General features: G+C 38.6%; 1 protein-coding gene across 5 annotated transcripts in view; it reads left to right on the plus strand.

The window, feature by feature from the left end:
• Nucleotides 1–25592, plus strand: part of STAG2 (STAG2 cohesin complex component) — a 142886-nt gene that overhangs the window by 105864 nt on the left and 11430 nt on the right. For all 5 annotated transcript variants that reach the window (XM_012927705.3, XM_058658709.1, XM_058658708.1 and 2 more), the window contains exons 24-29: nt 592–766; nt 3946–4085; nt 6511–6612; nt 17279–17427; nt 19955–20083; nt 22696–22919. In XM_012927705.3, coding sequence (XP_012783159.1) covers nt 592–766; nt 3946–4085; nt 6511–6612; nt 17279–17427; nt 19955–20083; nt 22696–22919 — 919 coding nt within the window. The remainder of the gene's footprint in view (nt 1–591; nt 767–3945; nt 4086–6510; nt 6613–17278; nt 17428–19954; nt 20084–22695; nt 22920–25592) is intronic.

The following is a 25592-nucleotide window of genomic DNA, read 5'->3' on the forward strand; positions in this document are numbered from 1 at the left end:
AGTGTTTGACTGCATTTAAAACAATGAAAGAAGTTTTTATTAAATTCTTTGAGCTATACTCTCAGCCTTATGTTTATGATGGGACTGCTGCATTTGTCTGATGAGTAGTAGGCAAGCCCACATCTAGTTATCTTTTGCCTGATCCCTACACATATTAACAAACAAATGTACTTCAAAAGTGCCACAGACTTTGTGCTGTCTGCTCTTTTACTCATCTGGCACAAAATGATCAGTGGTACCAGGTTTTTACATGGCAATGAAGAGCATTTGACATTGTGATCAAGTTCATGATAGGGGATCTGGAGTCAGAAAAATCTGTATCTTTTGCAATGTTAACATACTATACAAGTCAGTGATACTGAGAGGATATTTGTGAAAATATTGTATAATTAATAATAGTAATTATTAGTAATAGAGCATTACTCAAGAATTAATCATTGTTATAGGAAGTTTACTTTTGAATTTTAAAATCTTTGGAAAATACACTTTTTCTGAGTTTTAGATATGCAAAGTACATTATTTATGTGAGCTGTTCATAGTAGTTTGTGAGAAATTTTGAATTACGGTATTCCTTCCTTTTTTACTTAATAGGCTTTCACTATTCTGTGTGATATTTTGATGATCTTCAGCCATCAGATTATGTCGGGAGGCCGAGACATGTTAGAGCCTTTAGTTTACACACCTGATTCTTCACTACAGTCTGAACTGCTCAGCTTTATTTTGGATCATGTCTTCATTGAACAGGATGATGATAATAATAGTGCAGGTAATATTATTGTTACTTTTTTTGTTAAGTCTGTCTATCCACTGATCTGTTTTATTCACTGTGAAACTTTTTTTAATGTTTAAAATATGAAGCACAGGTATACATTCCACCATATACTTGTTCATTAAAATTTTGTAAAAATAAGGAAGTTGTATTCACGGACCTTAGGTATTCAAGTCAAATCTCTGCTTCAAATTGGCCTTGGGCATGCTTTTCCAACTTGTAGTCCCTCATTTGACTGTGTACCAATTACAGTTGAACGGTGGTTACTGCAGTGAATGGACCTATAGTAGGTGCTCAATAAAGTTAATTCACCTTTTTCATTAATTACACTTATTCAGGTAATTTGAAAACATTGAAGTGTTTACTTTCTTGCTTATACTGGTATAACAGGATATTTATACAATAATGTGATTTCTCAATGTTACAAACTGAATTGTAAAAGTCTCAGATAGTCTAGAATGTTCATGGGGTAATAACCATACCAGCATTGCTGAGTGTTGTAAGCATACAAGATATCCAACAGTTCTTGTCTGCTATGTTTGCCAGTGGAATCCTGGAGACGATGATTTGAGCTGTAAGCGGAAAAAAATTATATTAGTTGGATTGGCCAAACAGGATTAAGATCATCTTGTGACCCAGTAGTTGTTTAGAGTTTACTTTAAATATATATATATAGATGATATCAGGGAGGAAGTATAGGGGAGAATTAAATTATTTTGGCTGCTTCACTCTCCAAATGTTTGCAATAGCCAAGGTAGGGTCAGGTATAAGGGGCATGAAGCTCCATCCAGTTTTCTACAAGGGTTGTAGGAATCCAATTTAATCATCACCTGCTATCTCATATGCACTGCACATTAGCAGTGATTTGGAATCTGGATCTGCAGTAGAGCTGTGGCTTGAACCTAGGCCCTTTGGTAAAGCTTGTACACATCCCTCATTTTATCTTAACCACTGCACCAGAGCCTGCTTCTTATTTAGGATGGTCATATATTTTATATTTCAGGGAACTTCTAGGATGCCTTAGGCATAGTTAAAATGGGTGTATACACTCGCTAAATTATCATAATTGTTATTTGCTTCCTATATTCACTTTAAGAGGGAGATTTAACATTGTAATGAGAAGGTTTTGGCTTCTTAGGTTATATTATAAAGATGAGTATACAACAGCTTGCAAGCAGCCTTTTCATAGCAGCTGCAGTTGGATTAGAATTTTTTAAATAAATATAAGTAAATAAATAAATAGTTTTAAAGCAAATGTTTAATAATTAAATTCAGGTGCAAAACAGTAAAACAAAGCAATGGAAGCATTTACGAAGTGTTATGGAAAATATAATAGTGTTCTAACTATTCTGCAGGAGTATATCCATCTTTAGCAGAAGTTAGGTTACATACGAGAAGGATTTGAAGGATGAATAGAATGTCTTCTATGAGACATACTTGTATTTTAAAACATAATACAAAATAATTTTCAACATATAACCATTTTGTTACTTGGCAACTGCCGTAGCTTCATATAGGGCTTAGAACCTTTTTCCTTTCATACACAATTATCATGGAAAATTGAATGAATGATTCTCAATGATTTCTAAGTCTTCCAGGAGCCCCATAAAATCACCTGAAGTCCTTTTTTTCAAAATCTTTTTCGTTTTTGATGATGGTTACATGGTTGACCAGGGTGGGAAGGATTGAGGGTTAGGTGAAATCATTGTTTCCAAATTCTCTGTTTCTTTTTGTCTGTGGGGGAAGGGGAGAGATAAAGGGGAAAGCCAATCCTGGCTTCCCAAATGTCCCAATGCCCGGGGATGGGGCACCGCCACCCAGTATCAACCCAGGGTCCCGCTGTAGTGCCTGTTCTGAGGGTTCTGCCCAAGCGGTTTGGATAGCTCTGAAATGCTGCAGTTTCGCCTGTCCAAGGGTGAGGCAACTCTCCTAATGCCCAGTGGCTGACATAGTTGATCTTAAATCTCCATTCATGCAGATTTTTGCTGCCACTGTTTGCTGGGGTAGTTTTCCTGTTTGCTCTGTTCTCCTTCCTCACCTGCAGTCTCATCTCTTGAAATGTGGTTTTTCAGTTTACGCTGTTGAAATGAAGTATATTCAAGTGCTTTGGAAAAACACGAAAAACAAAATTTGTTTATAACCATTCACCATTTTTGCCAAATTTTGTCCTATTTATTTCAAGTGGTTTTTATTGAAAAATAAAAGAAAAAAACGAAGTTAAATGCAGTTATACAAGAAGAATTCATTTGTATAACTGGAATCACATAATTCTTTCACTTTTCTTATAGACAATTGCTTTCCCAAACAAAAACTCGTACGTCTACACTTTGATTTTGCACATTTTTAAACCATGGATCTTTTGTGTGAATGATCATATAGGTGGTACATGCTACTAGATAACATAATAATCATTGCAACTGGCACCTAAGAGAGGCATAATGTGTATTAGGTAATTTTCTACATTCTTCAGTCTCCACAAGAGAAATGTTAGCCAATTTTTTGAAAAAAAAAATAAAATAAAATTTGTGGCTTAAAATCCTAAAATTTATAAAGTTTTACTCTGTCGGGGAAAGGAGTACATACCTATAGTTCCTGTGTGCAGTACTTACATGATTGGAAATGTTAACTAGTTGCAGCCGTTGATTATTGTGATAGAGTCGTTAACAAATGCATAGCTTATATATTCACCATTAAACATTTTAAAATAATTAAATGCAATCTTTAGCAGTATTTGGAAAATGCAACGGAGATTGCCTGATGAGAAATTTAGTAAAAAAATGCCCTCAGGAATCAGAGTTGCAAAGGGTAAGACCATCGTTGGAAGGAATGGCATTTCTGAAATTGGCTGTGTTTGAGTATGAAGGAGCCTTAAGGTAACAGACATTGTGCAGGTTCCATCGAAAGACTCTCTTGTTAGGGAAGTATCTGAACGTAGTAGAAAATAATTAATCTGACCTCTTAAACACCAATTCCTTTGACTTAATGTTTGTTAAGAAACTTCATTATCTCAAGTAGCATTGTTTGATCTAGTGGAATAAATTGAATGGTTATCATTTTAACTTAGCTGTGTGCCTTTTTTACATTATTCTATAAGTTGGTGTTTTATGGTGAGGATTTTTTTTTCAGTATGAAAAAAGTAAAACACAAGTAGTTCAATGTCTGAAACTTTTTCCCAGATGGTCAACAGGAAGATGAAGCCAGTAAAATTGAAGCTTTGCACAAGAGGAGAAATTTACTTGCAGCCTTCTGTAAGCTGATTGTATATACTGTGGTGGAGATGAATACAGCTGCGGATATCTTCAAGCAGTACATGAAGGTAAAGTTGTAACATGGATGGCAAGATAGTTTTAAATGCATGATAGGAAATGTAACCATGGTTCATTTTTCTTGTTGCCATTGTAATTTTTCCACTGTGAATTACGTTTCTCATATACATGTATTTCAAAACAGTTCCTAATTTTTGTAACACTTCCTCAGACTTCCAAATCCTTCCAGTGCACATTTTGGATTTATTGTATTCATTTACATATTGGAAAGAATCTGTCTTAAATTTCCATGATTATACTTTGCATTTTTATTTAGTTAAGCACAATGAAATAGTGATCTTCCTCTGCTTGGTGTAACATCTCCCTCCCAATGACCATCGGTATCACTCCGAAAACCCCTCATAGCAAACAAACAATCATACAAACTAAAAAAACCTAAAATAAATAGACAAACAACAAAAAGTAGAGCTTAGAATCTGACAGGAAAGAGCTGGCGTGGATTGGCTCATGCCTCGCTGGGTGGGACACAAAGATTAGTCACTCCTCACCATGGTGTTGAGGATTTTCCTGCACACCCCCCCCCCCCAAAAAAAAAAGTTCTGCACCTTAATTGTCGGCAGATGTCTTGTTAGAGTTACAAGCCAGTCTAGATTGTCCTAAAATCTGCCAAGATCAGCAAAATTATACTTCAACACAACAAATGGCTAAATACTAAAATGAAATAGACACGAGACAGCTGAATGGTACCTTATAGGTATATAGCAGCCGGTCCTGTATATAAACTAAAATTGAAATGTCAATGAGCTAATCATAGGTTGTGGTTAAGAACTTGCTTTTTTTTTTTTTTTTTTTAACTTACTGGTTACTCAAAACCATGTCAATTCCGTAATATTGCAAATTGCTGTTGATGTTATATTGGGACTCTTAATTGACTGGGATGATATTCTACCAGCTCTAACTTTGGACCAGAAATGGTCTCCCCAAGAAACTGTTCAACCCATCTGGACAATAAGTAGCTGGACTCTATGCTTGGTATACGTTTGCAAGGAAGGAATCTTGATTGAATTTGAACTGTAATACTGCATCAAGGTGGAGGAATCCACCAGGGGGGAGGGGCGTGGGGAGGGGTGGGGAGAATTCCCAGAGCCTATGAAACTGTCACATAATGCAAAATAATTAATAAAAAAAAAATCAGTGGGGAAAAAAAAACACCTGCTCTTTTGGCTTGATTACTCTGGAGCTTGTGAGCCTGAGAAAGCTCAATAGATTTTTTCTCCGTTTGTTCCACTGTTAATGTTCCTCTCAGCTCTTAAAGTAACTTGATTTATAATAGATTATTACTAACTTTTAAAGTATATGTTAGAGTTTAATTTTGTAGTAGTAGTAATAGAAAGGCTACTATTTCATTTTATTAACTAAATATGTGACTAAATATGGTAAGATATTTTTAGAGCACAAATGTAAACTTTTCAAAGTGCTCTCGCCAGCAGAGCCAGTAACGTGGACACAAGAGGGTCTGGGGATGAGGCACTGAACGGAGACCAGTGATGGTGGAAGTCTCCCTGAAGCCTCCCTTTATTACTCCTTATATACTCTTTCCCCCAAGCCCTTTAACCAAACAATAGGATGCCAATGAGTCCCATTAGACCAGGTGCTTTTAGCCCACCAGCCCATTTCCTGGCTCAGCTTATCAACTGGCTAATTGCTTTAATGTTGGGGGCTAATCAACTCCTTAGCTCCCAACATTAAAGCAATTTCTTTTAGGAATTAGGAATATGTAGTAAACTTGCCAAAGTCTAGTTAGTCCTCTATTTAACTTCATGAAAGAATTCTAAAACCAATAAAAGATATTCTGGAACTTAAAATATTTGGCATAACTGTTACACTTAAAAATGCTAGTGTTTATGAAGTTGTTTAACAAATTTTTAAAGTCTTACAGTGAGATAGTCTAGATTATGCTGCATATTATTGGTCTTTGGATCACAGTTTTTCTGATATCTCTGAATGTCACATGTATTTTGAAACATGATCTTACATTAGAAAAAATGTTATGCATAGTGTGTAATGTAAATTCTGTAATTTGATAAGTTGTCTTTTTAGGTTGTCCACAGGCCATTTCTTTAAGTTAAATTAGAAAAGTTATAAGCTGCTCATGGCCTGTGTCCTCAACAGAAATGAATAAATTCTGGGAATGCTTATGATAATGGAGTACTCATAGTGTTACTGGCTCATAAGGAGGAATTATATGTTTTCTGTTACTTTCAAAAATCTGCATCCTAATGGTTTGATAATTCTGAATATTTTTAAGATACAGATTATCTGTCTATTAATAATCTTGAAGTTATAGTAACGTTCCTTTGTACCTTTGAAAATATAATTTTGGTCAGATACAAAGTGACATGCTTACCAATTAAATTTAATTTTCCTGTCTTATTTTAAGATGTAAAACCTAATTTGTACAAATCTCTCTTCCAGTATTATAATGACTATGGAGATATTATCAAAGAAACAATGAGCAAAACAAGGCAAATAGACAAAATTCAGTGTGCTAAGACCCTCATTCTCAGCCTGCAGCAGGTAAGTTGTTGAGAACACAAACTGTTGCTAATGGAATCAATATCTAGCAGTGTACAAGGTAGCAGGTATAATTGGGCAAAGTATGCAACAGACAGTTCATAAGAGTACGAATGCAAAATATTCAACCTCAATAGTTGATAAAGAAGTACATTGATCAAGTGAGCATACTCTACATTTCATTTTTTTCTTGTTGCTGGAGACTTAGAGCTTCCTGTATTAAAACATCCAAACATAAAGAACACAGTATTTGTCTTTTTCTGTCTGACTCATTTAACTCAACGTGATATTTTCCAGATCCATCCATTTTGCTACAAGTGGCAGGATTTCATTTTTTAAATTACGTGCATAATTATTATTTTTTTCACAGTTTATTTATTTGTTATTGGAAAGCCAAATATACAAAGAAGAGGAGAGAGAGAGAGAAAGCTCTTCCATCCAATGATTCACTCCCTAAGTGGTCCAATTTGAAGCCAGGAGCTAAGAACTTCCTCCAGGTCAGGTCTCCCATGCGGGTGCAGGGTCCCAAGGCTTTGGGCCGTCCTCCACTGCTTTCCCAGGCCACAAGCAGGGAGCCTGGATGGGAAGTAGAGCTGCCAACGCTGTTAGCTTTTCTCCTTTCAATATGATACAGACTGTTAGTTTGTCACTTTAAAGCCTTTTATCATTTTTATATATTATTTCTTCTCTTCCTTATTTGTGGAGGATATTTATCATTAAGGATTGTTGAACCTTATGGAATTCTTTCTCTATGTGTGTTAAAATGATCATGGGTTTGTTTTTTTTGCATTCTGTTGATATGAATAATGACATTTTATCAAGGACTTTTGCATTTGTATTCATTAATGATATTTGCTTTTGGTTTTCTTGTTTTGTATCTTTTTTTGAGATGAGAGTTTTGGTGATCTTATAAAATGTTAGACAGAGAGCTCAGTGCGGTGGCCTAGTAGCTACTACTAAAGTCCTTGCCTTGAACGCTCCCAGATCCCATATGGGCACCGGCTTTAATCCTGGCAGCCCCGCTTCCCTTCCAGCTCCCTGCTTGTGGCATGGGAAAACAGTTGAGGATGGTCCAAAGCCTTGGGACCCTGCACCCACAAAGGAGACCTGGAGGAAGTTCCTGGATCCTGGCTTTGGATCGGCACAGCACCAGCTCTTGTGGTCACTTGGGGAGTGAATCATTGGATAGAAGATCTTTCTCTGTCTCTCCTCCTCTCTATATATCTGCCTTTCCAATGAAAATAAATAAATCTTTTTTTAAAAAAAGTTAGAGCTCTATCCTCTTGAAAATTTCAGAATATTTAAAAAAATTGGACCTACTTCCTCTTAATGTTTTTGATGACTCAATAGCAAAGCCATCAGGATTTAGACATTTAATTACTGCCTCAGTCTTGTTGCTTGTTAGGAAGGCTCTGTTCAGATTTTCTTCATGATCTTTTTATGAATCCAGGAATTTATCCAGTTCTTTGAGATTTTCTAAATTATTGCCCTGTAATTGTTCCTGTTTTCCTTGGTATCAGTTCTGTGGTAGTGACTGATTTCGAGTGCTTTTCTTTGGTAGTGTAGATAAAGGTTCATCTATTTTGTTAATCTCAAGAAAAAGCTTTTCATTTTGTTGATCTTTGCTTTTTAACTTTTGAAGATTTATTTTTACTTGAAAGGCAGCTTGACACACAGACGGCAAGAAAACATATCTTGCATCTGCTGTTTGCCCCAAATGAGTGCAGTGGGCTAGGCTGAGAATAGGTGCTTGGCACTCCATCCTTGTCTTCCTTGTTTGTGGTGGTGCCCAAATACCTGGACTATCTCCTGCTGACTCCTACGGGTACATTAGCAGGAGGTACCCAAGACTCACACTGGCACTCTAACATGGGATGCTAGCTTCTGATGCAGTCTCCCGCTATACAACACTGGCCCCTTTTTCATCTTCTTTTTTTGTTTCCAGTTACTTTTTTCTCTTCTGATTCTTACTGTGTGTTTTATTTGTTTTTATTTTTCTAAGTTTTGAGATGCAGGATTGGATGGTATGGCATCTTTCTGTTATTTAATGATTTATTGCCTGCGAGTTCCTGTTGATGCTGCTTTTGCTGTGTGCCACAGTTTTTGATATGCTGTGTCTTTTCATTTGTTTGAAGAACAGTTTGATTTTCTTTTTAATTTCCTTAAAGATGCATTGTTCTCTTAGTTTAATTTCTATGTAATTTCTATTGTTGGCTTTTGTTATTATGCCTTCTGGCCTGAGAAAACACATAGTATAATTTCAGTATCTTTCTAAAGAAATGCTAATCTTTTCATTCATTTATTTAAAAGGCACCTTGACAGAGTGAGATGGTTCAGTCCCCAAATTGTTACAATGGCCAGGGGTAGGCTAAGCCAGGAACCAGGAACTCACTCTGTTGCCCTTCTAGCATATTAGCCAACAGCTAGAAGGGAAGGAGAGAAGCCATGAATTGCATTGGTGCTCAGATATGGGATACTGTTGTCAAGAAGCAGTGGCTTGACATTCTGCGACACAATAAAAGCCCTTTAATCTTTTTTTTAGTTTATTGAACCCTGATTTATGGTCCATCCGAGAAAGTTGTCTGTGTACTTATGAGAAGAACTCATGTTCTGTAGCTTTTGAATAAAATGATGGTAAAGGGCTGTAAGGTTCATTTCCTCAGTGTTATTACTGGGCTCTGATTCTTTTGCTGATCTTTTATTCTGGCTGCTGTGTTCACTGATGACAGTTAGGTTGTTGACATCACTTCTGATTTTGTATTGGAATCTATCTCCCTTTAGTTCTAGTAACATCTGGTATATAATATATGCATATTAAGATTGTTATCTCTTGCTGAATTGATCCTTTTGTCATTGTGTCAGTATGTATATAATGCCTTTTTCTTTTAAAATATTTTTATTTTTAATATTTGCATAGTAGAGAGGGATACATGCTCATGTGGGTCTGTGATTAGGAAGGGAGAGTTGTGGTATGGAGGTAGGTGGGGGTGGCAAATGTTTTAGTTTCTTTTTTTCCTCTTGTGTTTGCAGTGGAGGAGGGGGCCGCTTTTTGCTGCCAGACTACATTAGCACCCGAGGATTCAGGGGTGGTCATTTGATAATGGCTTAAAGACCCCAATGTGCAGAATAATGTTCCCATGGTGGTGTGAAGACATTGTAAGCTTCTTTGCACCAGGGTTGAGGAAGTCTGCAAGATACACTGACTGGGCAAGCCCAGTTAATTGCATCAACAGACCCAGACTCTTGGCCAGGAGATCTTGTGCATCCTTTTCTAGTTTCTATCCTCTGACAAGGTATTCCACATTCTCTACTGGCCTAGATGAGGTGGTTGTCATGTCCCCCATGTGCATCTGAGCACAGACGTCAGTAACTGAGCAGGCTCAGTCCTAATACCTGTACTCCAATGTCAGACCACACAGTGATTTTCCTTGTGGCTTGAATTTGAGTCCAGCGACCTAGTTGGGGAGTCCCCCAAGAAACTGCTTGGAGTGGGCTCAGATTTGTTTCTTGTGTGTGCCAGGTAGTGCGTGGTCAAGTTCGGTCTGTCCACCACAGCATCCATTGCTCTTACTGTAGATGTAGTTGCCTGGTCAGTTCCACAACCAATCCCACCTCTCATGTGAACCAACAGCTGTTGCATCCTAGCCCAATTTAGCCTACCATAGGCCTGGTCCTCACATACATCAGCAAGTGCCATGGCCTAGACAAGGTGAACTTGAAAAATCCTCATCAAACCCACCCCCAACCTGACTTTTTGCACATGCTGGTCTGTGCTGTGGCATAGCACAGCCCAGCCCACATCCCACACAGCTCTTGAGCATGCCTTGGGTACTGTGAGCTAAGTCAGCCCTTTGCATCCTCAGACTTGGCCTGACAAGCATGATGATGCTGTCCCAGGTTCATCTTGGCATGCTCCCAAGTCCTGGCTTTTGTGCTCACCACTGGAAGTTGTAGCATAGCAGGAGAATTTCCACAGTTCTCTGTCATGCTTATTTCCAGCCCAGGATCTTGACACTGCCAGAGGTTACTGTTTTCTAAATTGACATGATTTGTATCCATTCGCAGCACTTGCCAACGTGTACTCCAGCCTGCACGCATTCTGGTTCAGGCAAGTGCCAGCAGGTGCAGCAACCTAGCCTACCCTGGCCTGCGACCAGTCTTAGCTCTCATGCCCACCAGTGGAAGCAGCAGCCCAATAGTGGATTACCCAAAGATCCCACACTAGTCCCGCTCCCAACCTCAGGTCCTCAACATGCTGGCAGGTGCTGCAACCCACTCTGAAATGGCCAGGCTACATTTACCAGCCGGTACTGCAGCTTGCTCAGCCTGGCCTACTTCCAATCCTGGCCTTCATGTGAATTGGTGGGTGTTGTGGATTGGCCTAGCCTGGTCCTCCCCCAGACCTGGCCCGCTTGTGTCCCAGCAGATGCTGTAGCCCTGCCTGGCCTGACCTGCTACCAAGCTCGGGAGAGTTAACAAATAGAGAAAGAGAACAGGGATATATTTTGGCTTCCTTGCTTCCAATTTGAATTCCCTTAATTTCTTTTTCTTGCCAAATAACTCTACCAAAGACTTTCTATACTATGTTGAATAGCAATGGTGAAAGTGAGGAAGAGAAGAAAGGGAAGGGAAAATCTTGATATAAAACTGCATCATGAAAAATAAATTTAAAAGTATAAATAAAGAAAAGGAAAAGAAAACATAGAGGAGGGACAGACAAAGTGTGAGATCTTCCATCTGTTGGTTCACTCACCAATGCTAGGCCATGCCAAAGCAAGTAGCCAGGAGTTTCGTCTGGGTCATCCACATGGTTGATAGCACCGAATATTGGGCCATTTTTGACGCTTTTCTCAGGTCGTTAACAGAGAGTTGAATGAGAAGTGGAGCAGATTTGACACACACTAGTACCTGTATGGGATGTTGGTGTTGCAGGCAGCAACTTTATCCATTATGCCACAGCACTTGTCTGTTATATTTTCTTTTTAAAAAAAATTCTTTATTTTTATTTGAAAGAGTTACAGAGAGGAGATAAGACAGATCTACCATCTTATGCTTCATTCCTAGTGGCCTCAATGACCAGAGCTGAGCTAATCTGAAGCCAGGAGCTCCATCCAGGTCTCCCATGTTCTTGTAGGAACCTGGAGACTTGATCCATCCTCTGCTGCTTTCCCATGTAATAAGCAGGGAGCTGGATCAGAAGTGGAGCAGCTGGGGTACTAACCAGCACCCATTTGGGATGCTGGCACCACAGGAAAAAGGTTAGCATACTATGCTCACCTGTGCCAGGACCCATGAGGTTTACTTCTAATATAGGACTCTATTCAGGATTTCTTGTAAAGCTGTCCACTTGCCAGATAGTCACAATGGAACTAGTAGCTGTTTCCTGGGCTCTCACATGAATGGCAGGAGCTCAAACACTTCTACTGCTTTTCACACAAGCCACAAGCAGGAAATTTGATTGGAAATTGAATGACCAGAACTTGCGCTGGTGCCTATAAGGGTACCAGCTTCTCCGGCAGTGACTATCTGCTACACTATAATGCCAGCCCCTCTCCTTCACATTTAAAGGATAGTCTCACTGAGTATAATTGTCTTGGCTGTAAGTTTTCTTTTGCTTTCAACACAGTGTTTTCTCTTACTACTAATCCAACTGCTTTATCTTTATGTCTCTTGGCTTTTTTTCTCTTTACTGTTCTTTGGGTTCTCTCCTTGTTTAACTTTTAAGTCCTTCCACTTTTACTTGAAAGACAGTTTGAGAGAGAGAAAGAAAGTGAGTTTGATAGATCTTCCATCTGATGGTTGATTTCTTTAGATATCCTTAATTGCCAGGGTTGAACCAATCCAAAGGCAGGAGCAATGAGCTTCTTCCAGGGCTGCAGCACGAGTGCAGGGGCCCAAGGACTTTAGACAGCCACTGTTGCTTTCTCTGGCCATAAATAGGGAGCTAGATTGGAAGTGAAGCAGCTGGGACTGGAAATTTTGCCCATAAGGGATACCAGGATTAGCCTGCTATGCCACCATGCTAGCTCCACCCTTGTTTAACTTTGGACAGTTTGAATATAATCTGTGTTGAAGTAGCTCTTTTTTGGCTGAATTTTGTTTGATGTCCTTTGTGCTTTCTGTGTCTGGATATCTGTATTCGATTTGAGTCATCTGAAGTTTTCAACTATTTCATTCAAAGGATTCTTAATGTTATTTTCCTTCTCTTTCAGGTGTCTATTGTAAATATCTCCACTCTTAATAATACACCATTTGTCAGATAAGCTTTGTTGATTCTGATTAGTCTGTTTTTGTGAGTTAGTTCAACATTCTCGACTTCCAGATTAGAAATGCATTCTTCCACTTGTTCTGTTCTATTGTTGAAGCTCTAAATTGAATTTTATTTTTAATTTCATTAAAGTTTTCAGCTCCAAAATTTCTGTTTGGTCCTTTTTAATGATTTCTATGTCTGATGAATTTCTCATTCATGTCACATCGTGTATTTCTTTAAACTATCAAGCTGTATTCTCTTACATCTGATTGAATTTCCTTTGGAGCATTTTTTTAATCCATTTCAGGAATTTCCTAGGCCTCCTTCACATCAGGATCTTTGGTGGAGAATTACGTGTTCTTTTGGATGTGTCCTGCTTCTTTGCTTCCTCCAGTTTCCTGTATCCCTCCATTGACTGTGCATCTGCTATAATAGTTCCCCTTTTTATTAAGTATGTTTTGCTGGAAAAGAGTTCTTTGTTTAGATGGGTTGTGTGGTGTCATTTGTTTTGTTGATTTGGCTTTGTTTCCAGGTAAGCCCTGAAATGTAGGCTCTGGGAGATATGTTCACTGATATTTAGTTTGTTAGTGTCTCCTAGAATCACAGTTTGTCTAATTTTTAGCAGGTTGTGAAGGAAGTAATACACCTTTAAAGTAGACGTGAGCTTCAGACAGGGTGTATCTTTACTTCCCAGAGAGTTGGGAAGCAATCACACTAGGCTGTAGCCCTCTTTCTGGTGCCTTGAGACATAAAGGTTGTGGTTGTGTCAGGCAAGGATGAGTGATGCTGGGGCTTGTGGCATCAATGACTGGCTCTTTGGATGTGGATAGGTCCTTCCCCAGGTGCTGTTGTGTGAGAGGAACTGGTACTGGGTCTGGAGCACCACAAACCCCAGTCCCAAAACTGGGAGATGTTAAGGGAACTTTGTGCCATCAAAAAGAGTGAATGCGCATTGTGATGAGGGCTCTGGTCGGGAGAACTGAAGTGGTGCAGGTAGGTCACCGCAGATGCATTCCAGTGACTCTCTTAGCAGTAAGATGGTGTTACTTTAGAGGGCAGCTGGGGAAGGAGCAGTGAGTAGTGCAGCAGTCACTGTACTTTTTAGTTCTGTCTACTGGGCTTTTTTTTTTTTTTTCTGTATCTGCTAATTTTCAGCGTCTGTGCTATTTTCAGTTGCTGTCACTTTCCAACTGAAGTGTCCATCATTCTCCTCTGCTCTAGCTTACTTGCTTATTTATTTATTTATTTATTTATACATTTGCAAGCCAAAGTGAGTATGAGAGGGAGAGAGAGACATCTTCATCAGTTGGTCCAGTCCCCAAATAGCTGAAACAGCTGGAGCTGGGCCAGTCGGAAGCCAGATGCCAGAAGCTTCTCCCATATGGGTGCGCTTGTGCCCTCAATTGCTTTGTCAGCACATTAGCAGGGAGCTTTATTGGAAGTGGAGCAGCCAGTGCTTGAAAAAGAGCTGCAAGATGACAACTTTACCTCCTACTCCACTGCACTGTGTTGAGTTCTAATATTTTAAGTCCTTGAGGATTTACAGGGTGAGGGGAAGGAGGGAGGGGCCTCTTCTATCTACTTACTTATTCCTCAGACAGCCGCAGTGACTGCGGCTAGTGCAGGCTCAACCCAGGAACCCAGAACTCCGTCCTGGTCAGCCGTGTGTGTGGCAGAGGCCCAAGTGCTTGAGCTTTTAACTGGTGCCTTCCAGGTAGGTTAGTAGGAAGCTGGATCAATAGAGGCGTGGCTGGGACTTGAACCATGTTCTGATATCGGGCACCAGTGTCACAGTGTGGCAACTTAACCTGCTGTGCAACAATGCCAGACACAGTCCTACTAATATTTTATATATCTAACTTATTTCCTAGCAAGGTTGTTTGAATGGCAGTGCACTATATTTCTGTTTGTTGGTTTTCAAACTCTTCATATTTGTAGTTCCCATCACTTCTTCACTAAAACTTTTCCCCAGACAATCTTCTAGAAGTGCAATTTTCCCCTTACTCTTCAACGTTTTCCTGGTTGAGGTGAATACAGATTTTTTTTTTCCTATTCAGCTATACTGATTTCTTTCCTATTCTTTTTTGTAAACATCTGTGTGTAAAATAAATGGGCCCTCCTGATAATTCATAAACTTGACAAGCATACAAAGGTTATCCCTCTCAGGAAATGATAGTGGAGCAGGAGGTATGCTTGGGGCTCATTTGACAGACTGCAGATACAGAGGACACAGGCTAGAATTGTCTGTTCTCATGCAGCACCTAGGGTCACCTCCTGAACTAGAGAGGCTTAGGGTTTGGGAGGTCAGCTTAGGTACCTGAGCAGCTCAACCAAACAATCGCAGCCTTCCTCCTGTGTTCCCAGCCAGGACCCTCGAGAGGAGGACCAAGGAGAGGGCTCATCCAGTCAATAGAACCTTGACCCTTTATCTTTTCTTCCATAACCTCTAGGGTGTAATAGAAAAGCAATGCCTCTTCCTGGGGGAAGGTGGGAGAGAAACACAACATATTGTCTTGCCTCATTGCTTGACCTTCCTGTTTCTTCCCTTTTTTGTTAGTTTCTGATACTCTGGATATTAATCCTGACTGTGTGGCTTGAAAATATTTTCTCATTATGTCACATGTCTCTTCACTCTATTGATTATTTCCACTGCAGTGTGCGATCTTCTGAGTTTGATGTGATACTGTTTATTTAGTTTTACTCTTGCTTTTGTTGCCTGTAATTTTGTAGTCTTATCTATAAATTGCTGCCGACATTAGCCTATTGAGGTGCGTTCACTATATTTTCTTCTAGCAGTTTTGTCATTTTGAATTTTATATTTAGATCCATCATTGCTTGATTTCCTGTATATGTTGAGAGCTGGTTATCTAATATAATTTTTAATGTATGTGTCCAATCTTGCCAGTACCATTTGTTGAAGAGATATTCTCCAGTGTATGTTTTTGGCATTTTGTCAAAAATTAGTTTCACTTAATGTATGTTAATTTCTGGAGTTTGTTTTCATTGACCAATCTAGGTTTTTTTCATGGTACCATGATGTTTTTGTTACTGCATCTTTGTTGTTTGCTTTGAAATCAGATATTCTAATGCCTCCAACTTGATTCCTGCTCCTCATCATGTTGGCTGTTGATGGGAAAAAATCTTTTTTTTTTTTTTTAATATTTTTTAATAATCTTACTTAGTTGATTAGGGTAGAAAGGGTCAAGGGCTACAGGGTGAAAGTGGGTAATACCATTGTTTCCACACTAATATTATTATTTTTCCCTGTATCTGGGGTCAGGGGAGAAACAAAGGGAAAAGCCCCACCCAACCTCCCACCCATCCCAGATCCCCAACGGGAGGTGCGCTCCGAGTGTCCTGCTCAAATAGTTTTGACAGTTCATCAGTTCTGGATTGCTGCCAGTCTCTCAGTTCCAATCGCAATGAAACCTATTCAGAATCCACTGGCTGACAGTCTCTTCATGGTTGGGGTTCTAAGATCAGCAGTTCAGTTGGAGGGATCTCCAAAGAAACTTCATCTGAGATGATCCCAGGCCTGATTCTTGCGCGAGTTTGCTGGTACACAGTCCAACACCGTCCGTCACACCAATCAGCTTATGCACATGCTGGTCGTTGGAATTGCTGGGTCCGTTCTGTTTCCAACCCTGTCTTCCTCGTGAACCAACAGGTGTTGTTGTCCAGCTCGATCCTACCCACTTTATACTTGTTCCTCACGTAAACCAATTGGAGCTGCAGCCTAGTTGGGGTGACTCTCCATAACCCCCACCAGTTCTGCCCCCTACCCTGGTTCAGATGGGAAAAATTCTATATGAATTTTAGGATTATTTTATCTAATTCTGTAAGAATTTAATTTGTATTTTTTAATAGTCATTGCCTTGAATCTGTATAATGCTTTGGATAGAATGAGCATTTTAATAACATAAATTTTTCAAGTCCATGAGCAAGGAATAGCTTTCCTTTGTGTGTGTGTCAGTGATGATTTCTTTCCTCAGTGTTTATTATTTTCATTGAAAGATTTTTCATTGTAGGGGGAGACAGACAGACAGACAGATCTTCAATTTGCAGAATCACTCCTCAAATCACTGCAGTGGCCAGATCAAAGCTATAAGTGTGTGCCGGGTCGAACATTTGGACCATCCTCCATTGCTTTCCCAGGCACACGAGTAGGGACCTGGATAGAAGCAGGGCAAGAAATGGAATCAAACTGTATTGAACGGATACCCATGTGGAATGCTTACACAGCAGGCAGTGACTCAACTTGATACATCACAATCCCGATGCCTGAAGTCTATGTGTTAAGATGGAATAATGATATGTCTTACTGAACATCTACTATATTTTAACTAGAAAATGTTTTAAAACATGTTAATGTATAGATATTAATACCTCCTTTAACATGCTTTCTTTCTTTCCAAACAGCTTTTTAATGAAATGATCCAAGAAAATGGTTATAATTTTGATAGATCATCTTCAACATTTAGCGGCATAAAAGAACTTGCTCGGCGTTTTGCTTTAACTTTTGGACTTGATCAGTTGAAAACAAGAGAAGCCATTGCCATGCTGCATAAGTAATCTCCCAAAATTCTATTCAGTTCTTATACTTTTAGAATGTGTTTTGTTTTTAACTGATGTGTAGTAATTATATATTTTTATTGCATAGAGCTGGGTTTCAGTATGCGTGTAGTATGATCTTATCAAGATAGTTGGTATATATAATGGTGTGTGTGTTTCTCATTTCTCTGTGTTGGGACATTCAGAATCTTATGTACTATTTTGACATGTACAACTTACTGTTGTAAATACTACATAAATATTCTATGCTGTATAAAATTAGATATTACTCCTTTTATCTAACTTTTTAAAAAGATTTATCTATGCTTTTATCTGAAAAGCAGATGGAGAGAGAGGGGGAAAATATCTTCCATCCACTGGGTTCATTACCCAACAGGCTGTATTGGCAGGAACTGAGCCAATCTGAAGCCAGGACATTCTTTCCAGTCTCCCACATGGGTGCAGAGGTCAAAGGACTTTAGATACCCTCCATTGCTTTCTCACGCCATGAGCAGGGAACTGGATCAGAAGTGGAGCACTCAGGACTAGAACTGGTGCCCATATGGGATGGTGGTACTGCATGGTGGAGGATTAGCCTGTTGAGTCATCACGCCTGCCCCTTATCCAACTTTTCTGTTAACTATCCACTATATGTCCTCCCCATCCGCCTTCCCAGTTGCTAGTAATCAAAATCTTTTAACTTTTTGAAGTAGCTATATTATTTTTACGCTTTATTATTCATAAGTCTATGCTGTTTCCTTTCTCAAAGTATCACTTATAGTACAATCTCAATTAACAAATGATTTGGGACTATAATTCCCTTTACAAGAAAGTCATTCTTTCAATTACTTATAAGTAATGTGAAGTAGCTTATGTCCATCAAATTGCAAAAATCTCTTACCAGATTTATTTTTAATAATTTTTCTGCTAAATAGAGAGATCATTTAGATTTGATTCCTTTGTGTTAAGTTTTCTTCTAATTTTGTTTTTAGAGTGACCTTTTGCTTGGAACCACAGCCTTCTCTCTCTGTATCTTCATTCCCTTAGAGCTGCCACTCTTTTAACTTGTTATTAGGCATGGAATTTAATGATGAAGCTTCCCTTTTTATTATAAGTACATTGTAGAGCTTCAGTGTAACCAATATTTGTATATTAAAGCTCCTTATTTCTTAACTGTGGGTTAAAGAACCTTGCATTTTTTCAGGAAAATCAAGACTGGGACTTTCATTGGCAATTCTGTTGTTTTAATCTCTCCTAAGCCTCTTTTGCTCTTTTTTAAAAGATTAATTTTTTGAAAGGGAGAGAGAGAGCGAGTGGGCAAGAGCACTTCATTTTACTGGTTCATTTTCCAAATGTTGTTACCAGCTGGGCCTTCTCGGAACAAAGCTGGAAGCCTGAAATTCCACCTAGGTTGACCACTTTCGAGGCAGAGACCCAAGTGGTTGGGTCATAGGAACCTATGTACTTTGACCGTCATGTCCGGTAGATGCCTCAGCAGAAATCTTGCTGCTCCTTAATTTTTGCCTATATCTATTAAAACATTAATTGACCCTCTTTTTCACCACATTTAAAACTCTTAAAATCACTTTTATGCTTTTAATATATGAGATGTTGTTTTTAGGTATTATCTAAGATTCACACATTCAACAACTTCTTTTGAGAGGTATTGCATGAGTTTCTCTGTAGTAACTTTCTGTTTCTCCCTAACTCCATCTGGATTATGTCTTACCCAGTTATGTTTCATATTGCATAATGTTAGGATTTCATGATCAGTAAAGCTATTTATAGCCACATAATATATAAATAGACTGGGTTCTGGTTGGAGTTGAATTTTAAAACTTTGCTCTAAAATGGGGTTTCAAACACTCACGAATAATTTTTTTTCATTAGTCGTGTGTTTGAGGGTAGATCATCTTTATATCTTAGAAAATAGAGATAATGTAGAGTAATGCAGTGAGAGGAAGATACAGAGAGAAAGATCTTCCTTCTGTTGGTTCACACCTCATATGGCCACAACAGTCAGGGCTAGGCCAGGCTGAAGTCAGCAGCCAGAAACTCTGTCTAGATATCCAGTATGGGTGGCAGGGGCCCAAGTCCTTCCAGGCAGAGTTGGAAGAAGCTAGATGGAAGCAGAGTAGCTGAGACTTGAACCAGCCCTATGATATGGGACACAAGTGTTACAACCTGCAGCTTAAGTCAGTGTGGCCAGATGCTGACCCCTATTGGTGATAGTTTTGGTAGTTTTGTGTGGGAAAGGAGTATAGACTGTAGAAATACCAAACCACATTTACATTGAATGCCGTGTGTGTGTATGAGTGTGTATGTATGCCTGCCTATCTTTATATGTCTTTAGCGTTAAAGAATGGAATGGTGATATGAAATATAAATAGATTGACTCATTGTCACAACCTCCTTTTCAATATTCCTGAGCTCAAAAGCATGACCAAGGTAGTATCTTAGTAGTAGAAAGAAAATTGAGTAAAATCTCCTAAGTTTTAAAACTTTCAATTATACAATATTTATCTCCATTTTTTTTCTTTATAGAGACGGCATAGAATTTGCTTTTAAAGAGCCTAATCCACAAGGGGAGAGTCACCCTCCTTTAAATTTGGCATTTCTTGATATTCTCAGTGAATTTTCCTCCAAACTGCTACGACAAGACAAAAGAACAGTGTATGTATTTGCTAGAGATACTCTATTTCATTCACTTTGCAGTTCTTAATAGAATTTTAGGGTTGCCTGAATGTATAAACTATGTACTTCAGTGATTTATAAAATTTAAGAATTTTATAGACTACATTCTGTGCAGTCTATTGCATTGGAACTTGTAAGTTACTGCGTCCCCAGGTATAGTTATGACTTTGAAAGTATTATTTGCATCAGGGTCAGAGATCTTTCATCCATTGACTCATTGCTCAAATGCCTAGATTCGCCGAGGCTGGACCAAGCTGAAGCTAGGAGCCTAGGAACTCACTGTGGGTTTCCCACTTGCGTGGCAGATACCAAAGCACAAGAGTTATCTATTTCCTTCCGGGGTGTATATCTGCAGGAAGCTGAAGCGAAGGTAGAATTCAACCAAGCGCTCCAACATGGCCTAGGGTCATAAGCAAAGTCTTAGACACTGGGTCACAATGCTTGCCCCTAGCTGTGGCTTTTGAGATTTGTTTCTTTGTTTACTTGCATTCTTGCTTTACTCAACTAAGGAGGGATCTTTTAAAAGTGAAATATTAAATATTTATGATCCAACCTGAAGAGATTAGTTTTCCTGTTTCTCCAGTTCTACAGTAGAAAGTAGAACTCCCTGCTTTATCTCTTTTTTTGTAGATTGTGCTTGTCCTCAGACAACCATTTAAATAGGGCACTTTTCTGGGGATATCCTCCTAAAATGGTTGTAATACTGCCTCCTAAATGACTTGTAATACAGCTTCAAAATGGATTTAAATTCTCATAATCTTTGCATTTGCTCCCCTTGACTTTGAGGGTACAAGTGGGTAGAAAAATGTGAATGCCTGACTGTATAGCTAGTCTCTTCTGAAAACTGTGTATTGGCACTGTTAATGATAAAATTAACTTAAGCAGTGCAGTGTCATTTTTTTTTAAAGGTTTATTTATTTTATTTGCATGTCAGATTTACAGGGTGGGAGGGGAAGAGAGAGAAAGTCTTTTATCTACTGGTTTACTTCCCTAATGGCTGCAACAGCCTGACTGGGCTCATCCAAAGCCTGGAGCCAAGAGCTTTTGGGTCTGCCATGTCAGTACGGGTGCCCAAGCACTTGGGCTGTCATCTGGTGTTTCCCCAGGGACATTAAATGGGAGCTAGGTTGGAAGTGGGACAGCTGAGACTTGAACTGGTGCCATAAAGGATTCTGACATCATGGTGGTGGCTTTACCAGCTATATAACTGTGCCACCCCCTGCAGTGCCATTTCTTAGCAGCTTAACAGAAAATTTCAGCCAAATTTGTAGATCGATAGGGCCATCCATTGCTGGCAACAGTAAGTTGTGAGGTTACTTGACATTGCCTAGTAAAGTTTAAGAATCTACTTAATTTTTCATTCATAGATAGATACTGTATAAAAACTTTTGAACATTTGCACAAGGAGACTCATGTTACTGAGTTACAAATGTTAGTTGTCACAGTGTTTGATTAGGAGAGAATAACCACCAACTAGAAAACAAATCAGAAGATTGGTAAATAATGGAGTATCAGAGAATGCTCAAAATGGGTAGATTTTTAAAACATAGCACTAAGTACAAATGACAACATACAGAACTGTGCTGTAATGTTTCAAGAAACCGCTGTATTAAAACTATGGAAATTGCATGGGAATGATAAATAGAAAATTCTGGTTAGTGGTTCACCTTGAGGAGTTGGAAGGAAGAGAAAAGTGCATGACTTGGTGAGGACTACTTATCTGTAATGTTCTGTCAAGCTGTGTAGTGAGTATGTATTTGTACATTAGTGAGTTTATCTTGAGTCCAATTTTGTATCTTGTCACAGATTGGTAACAGTTTTCAGACAGGGTAGCCAGTTCCCAGGCCACACTGTGAGGAGTGTTGTACTGCTGTGTGTAACTGAGCAGCTTGTAAATAAAGAGGCACACTGAACCACTAACACAGGGCAGTATGTTTTGTAATTGGTGTCTTCTGTTCTCAGCTGATACATTGAAATAGATTAGAATTAATCATTGTAATCACAGCAGATACTGAGTTGTACTTTAGTTAGGTGACAATTAATTATTTTTAGCATGATTAACATTACTGAACTCTAATTCAAAGTGTGGTTCTTCAATCATGACTATGCTGCCTACTCATTTTTTTCATGTTCTTTATTTCCTTGTCTGTAAATTGAAAGTGTATTTCCCTTACAAAACTGTAGTAATGAAGAAGCTGAGAGAAAATTCCTAACCTATAGTTGCTACATGAATGTTGAATTTTGATAGACAAAATTAGACATTTGTAAACTCCTTGTTGAATCCAAGGATGCATTTATTATATCTGTCGTGCTGAACTTTTTCTTTTGAATTTCCCCGCGAGGGCCATATATAATTCAACTTTGTTTCTATTCCTCATGCATAGAACATGATACTTAACAAATATTAAGTTGAAATTCTCTTAATTATTTCATTCAGTGTGAAAGTCTTGCTAGATGCACAGTTATTAATCAGTCTCCTCATGATGCTGACATTTGAATAGTGAAGGATTGTATCCATGCTCAGACAGTTAGAAGTTGGTAGAACTTGTAGTTTTATATCTCAAAATTCACAATTTTTACTTCTTTTTAAGGTATGTTTACTTGGAAAAGTTCATGACCTTTCAGATGTCACTCCGAAGAGAAGATGTGTGGCTTCCACTCATGTCTTACCGAAATTCTTTGCTTGCTGGTGGTGATGATGACACTATGTCAGTCATCAGTGGAATCAGCAGTCGGGGGTCAACTGTGCGGAGTAAAAAATCAAAACCATCTACAGGCAAACGGAAAGTGGTTGAGGGCATGCAGCTTGCGCTCAGTAAGAATATAGTTTATTCTCTTTATAAATCCCTAATGTCTTGCTGATGGAATTATCACTAAGGTTTACCTTATTTTATATTGGAAATATATTGTTCAACCATAGCTTACATTATGTATCAGTTTTATGTAAATGTGTCATTTAAAGCATACATTCAGGTCGCGTGACTCTTCAGATATATCCTCATTTATAAATGAGAAAATTAGCAGAGGTAAATAATTTGCCTGAGTTACATAGATATTAACCCAGTAGTCTGAGTGTAGAATGCTTGCCTTTTAATCTCTGTGCTGTACGATATGCACAGGGAAATAGATTGATTATTATCACCTGGTTGCAAGTGAGATTCAGAGAGATGCAACTTCTGGATTTCTATGAGGAGATCGTTCATTAATCATGAAACACGTCATAAAAATTCATAGTAGAGGTAGAAATGCACTACAGAGCTGATTCTCTTCTCTTGGTCTACTAGCTGTCTGGGGTTAGTTCAAAATGAGTCCATGGGGAGATTTTTGTTCCTTTTCTGAGCAGCTTCTAAACAAATTTGCATGACAAAATTTTTGTGGTAATTTTCATGGAGTAACAGCCCATTGTTAGCAGGGACCATGATGTCTGTGGTTCAGCTCATAAGACTAAAAGACTGAAAGAATGGCATGAAGCTACTTTTGCTTACATGCTTGGTGCTGGCTGGGAATTTAGTCTGTCAGGGAAGACACCTGTGTAAGACCTTTCCATGTCAACATGTTGTTGAACTCCAGTGGCTATCATTCCAACAGATAGGAATTGGATACTGCCACTTGATTAAGGACTGGATCCAAAAATTCACAGAACCTAGCATTTACCATTTTGTGTTGGCCAAGCCATCACTGAAACTGTAGTGGAGGGGACATAAATCCCCCACTTTTTAATGTGTTGGTGATAGTTGTTTCTGAGCGTTATTTTTATTAAGTATATATTTATTTATTTGAAATATTGAAGGGGTATGTAGGGGAGATAAAAGTCTTCCCATGCAGTAGTTCACTCCCCAAATGCCTGAAGTAGTCAGTGCTGGGCCAGGCTAAAACCAGGATCCAGAAACTACCCAGTGGGTCTCCCATATGGTGGCAGGAAGTAACTAGTCTATCTGCTGTCTCAGGGTCACATTTAGCAGAAAGCTGTGTCACAAATATGGAGGGGCCATTATGCACATCAGGCATTCAGATGCGGAAGTGGGCGTCCCAAGTGGTGCGCTTGCACCATTGAGCGGGTTGTATTTGAAAATTGCAACATTATTTGTTAGCCATATTTATCATCAGATGTTTAATGTTTAAAGCTCAGTTGCCTTATGGATTCATTTTGTTCAGTAGAATAAAGGTACAACTTTATACATGGATAGTTTTAGACTTATTTTATATAGTTATAGAATCCCTGTTTTGTTTTACTTTTTTATATAAGTGAACATTAGTAAATATCTTAATTGGGATACTATCTTGATTGGATATTATCTTCAGGTATCCTTGACTAGTTAAAATTTGAGGGCATTAAAAAATGCTCATGAAAAATCAGGCTTAAAACATAAATTTATTTTAGTATAAAACTTTCTGAAATCCAAGCATAATTTTTTCATGAATGTTTTGAATTACTCTCATTGTTCAGGCTGTTGGTTTATTGCAAATGAAAAAGCAATTCTCTTTTAAATATTGAAGTTATCAATTGAAAAGATATTTTCTGTTTGCTATTGTAAGTCTTAAAATGTTCTTCTAATTCTGAAGCAATAGTCAATAGCTGTAGATTTGTGCCAGGGCATCACATTTCTCCTTTTCTTTAGAATTCATGAAATAATTAAGGAGTTGGTCTTTATATGTCATCTTACAAATTATCAAACAAGATACAATTTTTAGTTTTTTTTTTTTTTTTTTCATCTAGTTTTTGGGATGAGGTGTCAAAATTGAGGCATTAGTTAGAAGATGGTGAACCAAATTATAAGATGGGAAAAGTCAAAGTACTCTTGGAGGCTAAAGACAGTAGAGCTTAAAGGCTGATATTTCTCTCCTAGTTTTGTATTGGAAAATGTGAAGTTTATATCTAATCCTCCTTTTACCACGGTATTAATACATTTCTTTTTCTACTCTGTCCTCAGAAACGTGTGTATTCTAATAATTGTTTTGCTCTGCACTCACAGTCTCCCAAGTGCTTTTACCTCTTAAGTCATTAACTGTCAAAACAGGCATTTGGCTTAATACATTTAAACAGCACTTGGGATGACCACATCCCATATCATTGTGTCTGGATTTGAGTCCAGTCTTAGCTTCCAGTTCCTGCTAACGTATGCCCTGGGAGGCAGCAGATGGTGTTTCAAGTGCTTGGGTCCCTGCCACACATGTATGAGACCCAGATAGGTTTCCAGCCTCCTGGAATTGGCCTGGCCTACCCTCAGCTGTTGAAGGTGTTAAGGGAGTGAAAATAACCTTGCTTGCTCGCCTTTCCCCAGCATGTCTCCTATTTCCCTTTAAGCTAAGTTTTTTTTTTTTAAGATTTATTCATTTTATTACAAAGTCAGATATATAGAGAGGAGGAGAGACAGAGAGGAAGATCTTCCGTCCAATGATTCACTCCCCAAGTGAGCCGCAACGGGCCAGTGCGCGCCAATCCGAAGCCGGGAACCAGGAACCTCTTCCAGGTCTCCCACGCGGGTGC

This window comes from Ochotona princeps, chromosome X (assembly GCF_030435755.1).
Source record: "Ochotona princeps isolate mOchPri1 chromosome X, mOchPri1.hap1, whole genome shotgun sequence".
NCBI lineage: Eukaryota > Metazoa > Chordata > Mammalia > Lagomorpha > Ochotonidae > Ochotona > Ochotona princeps.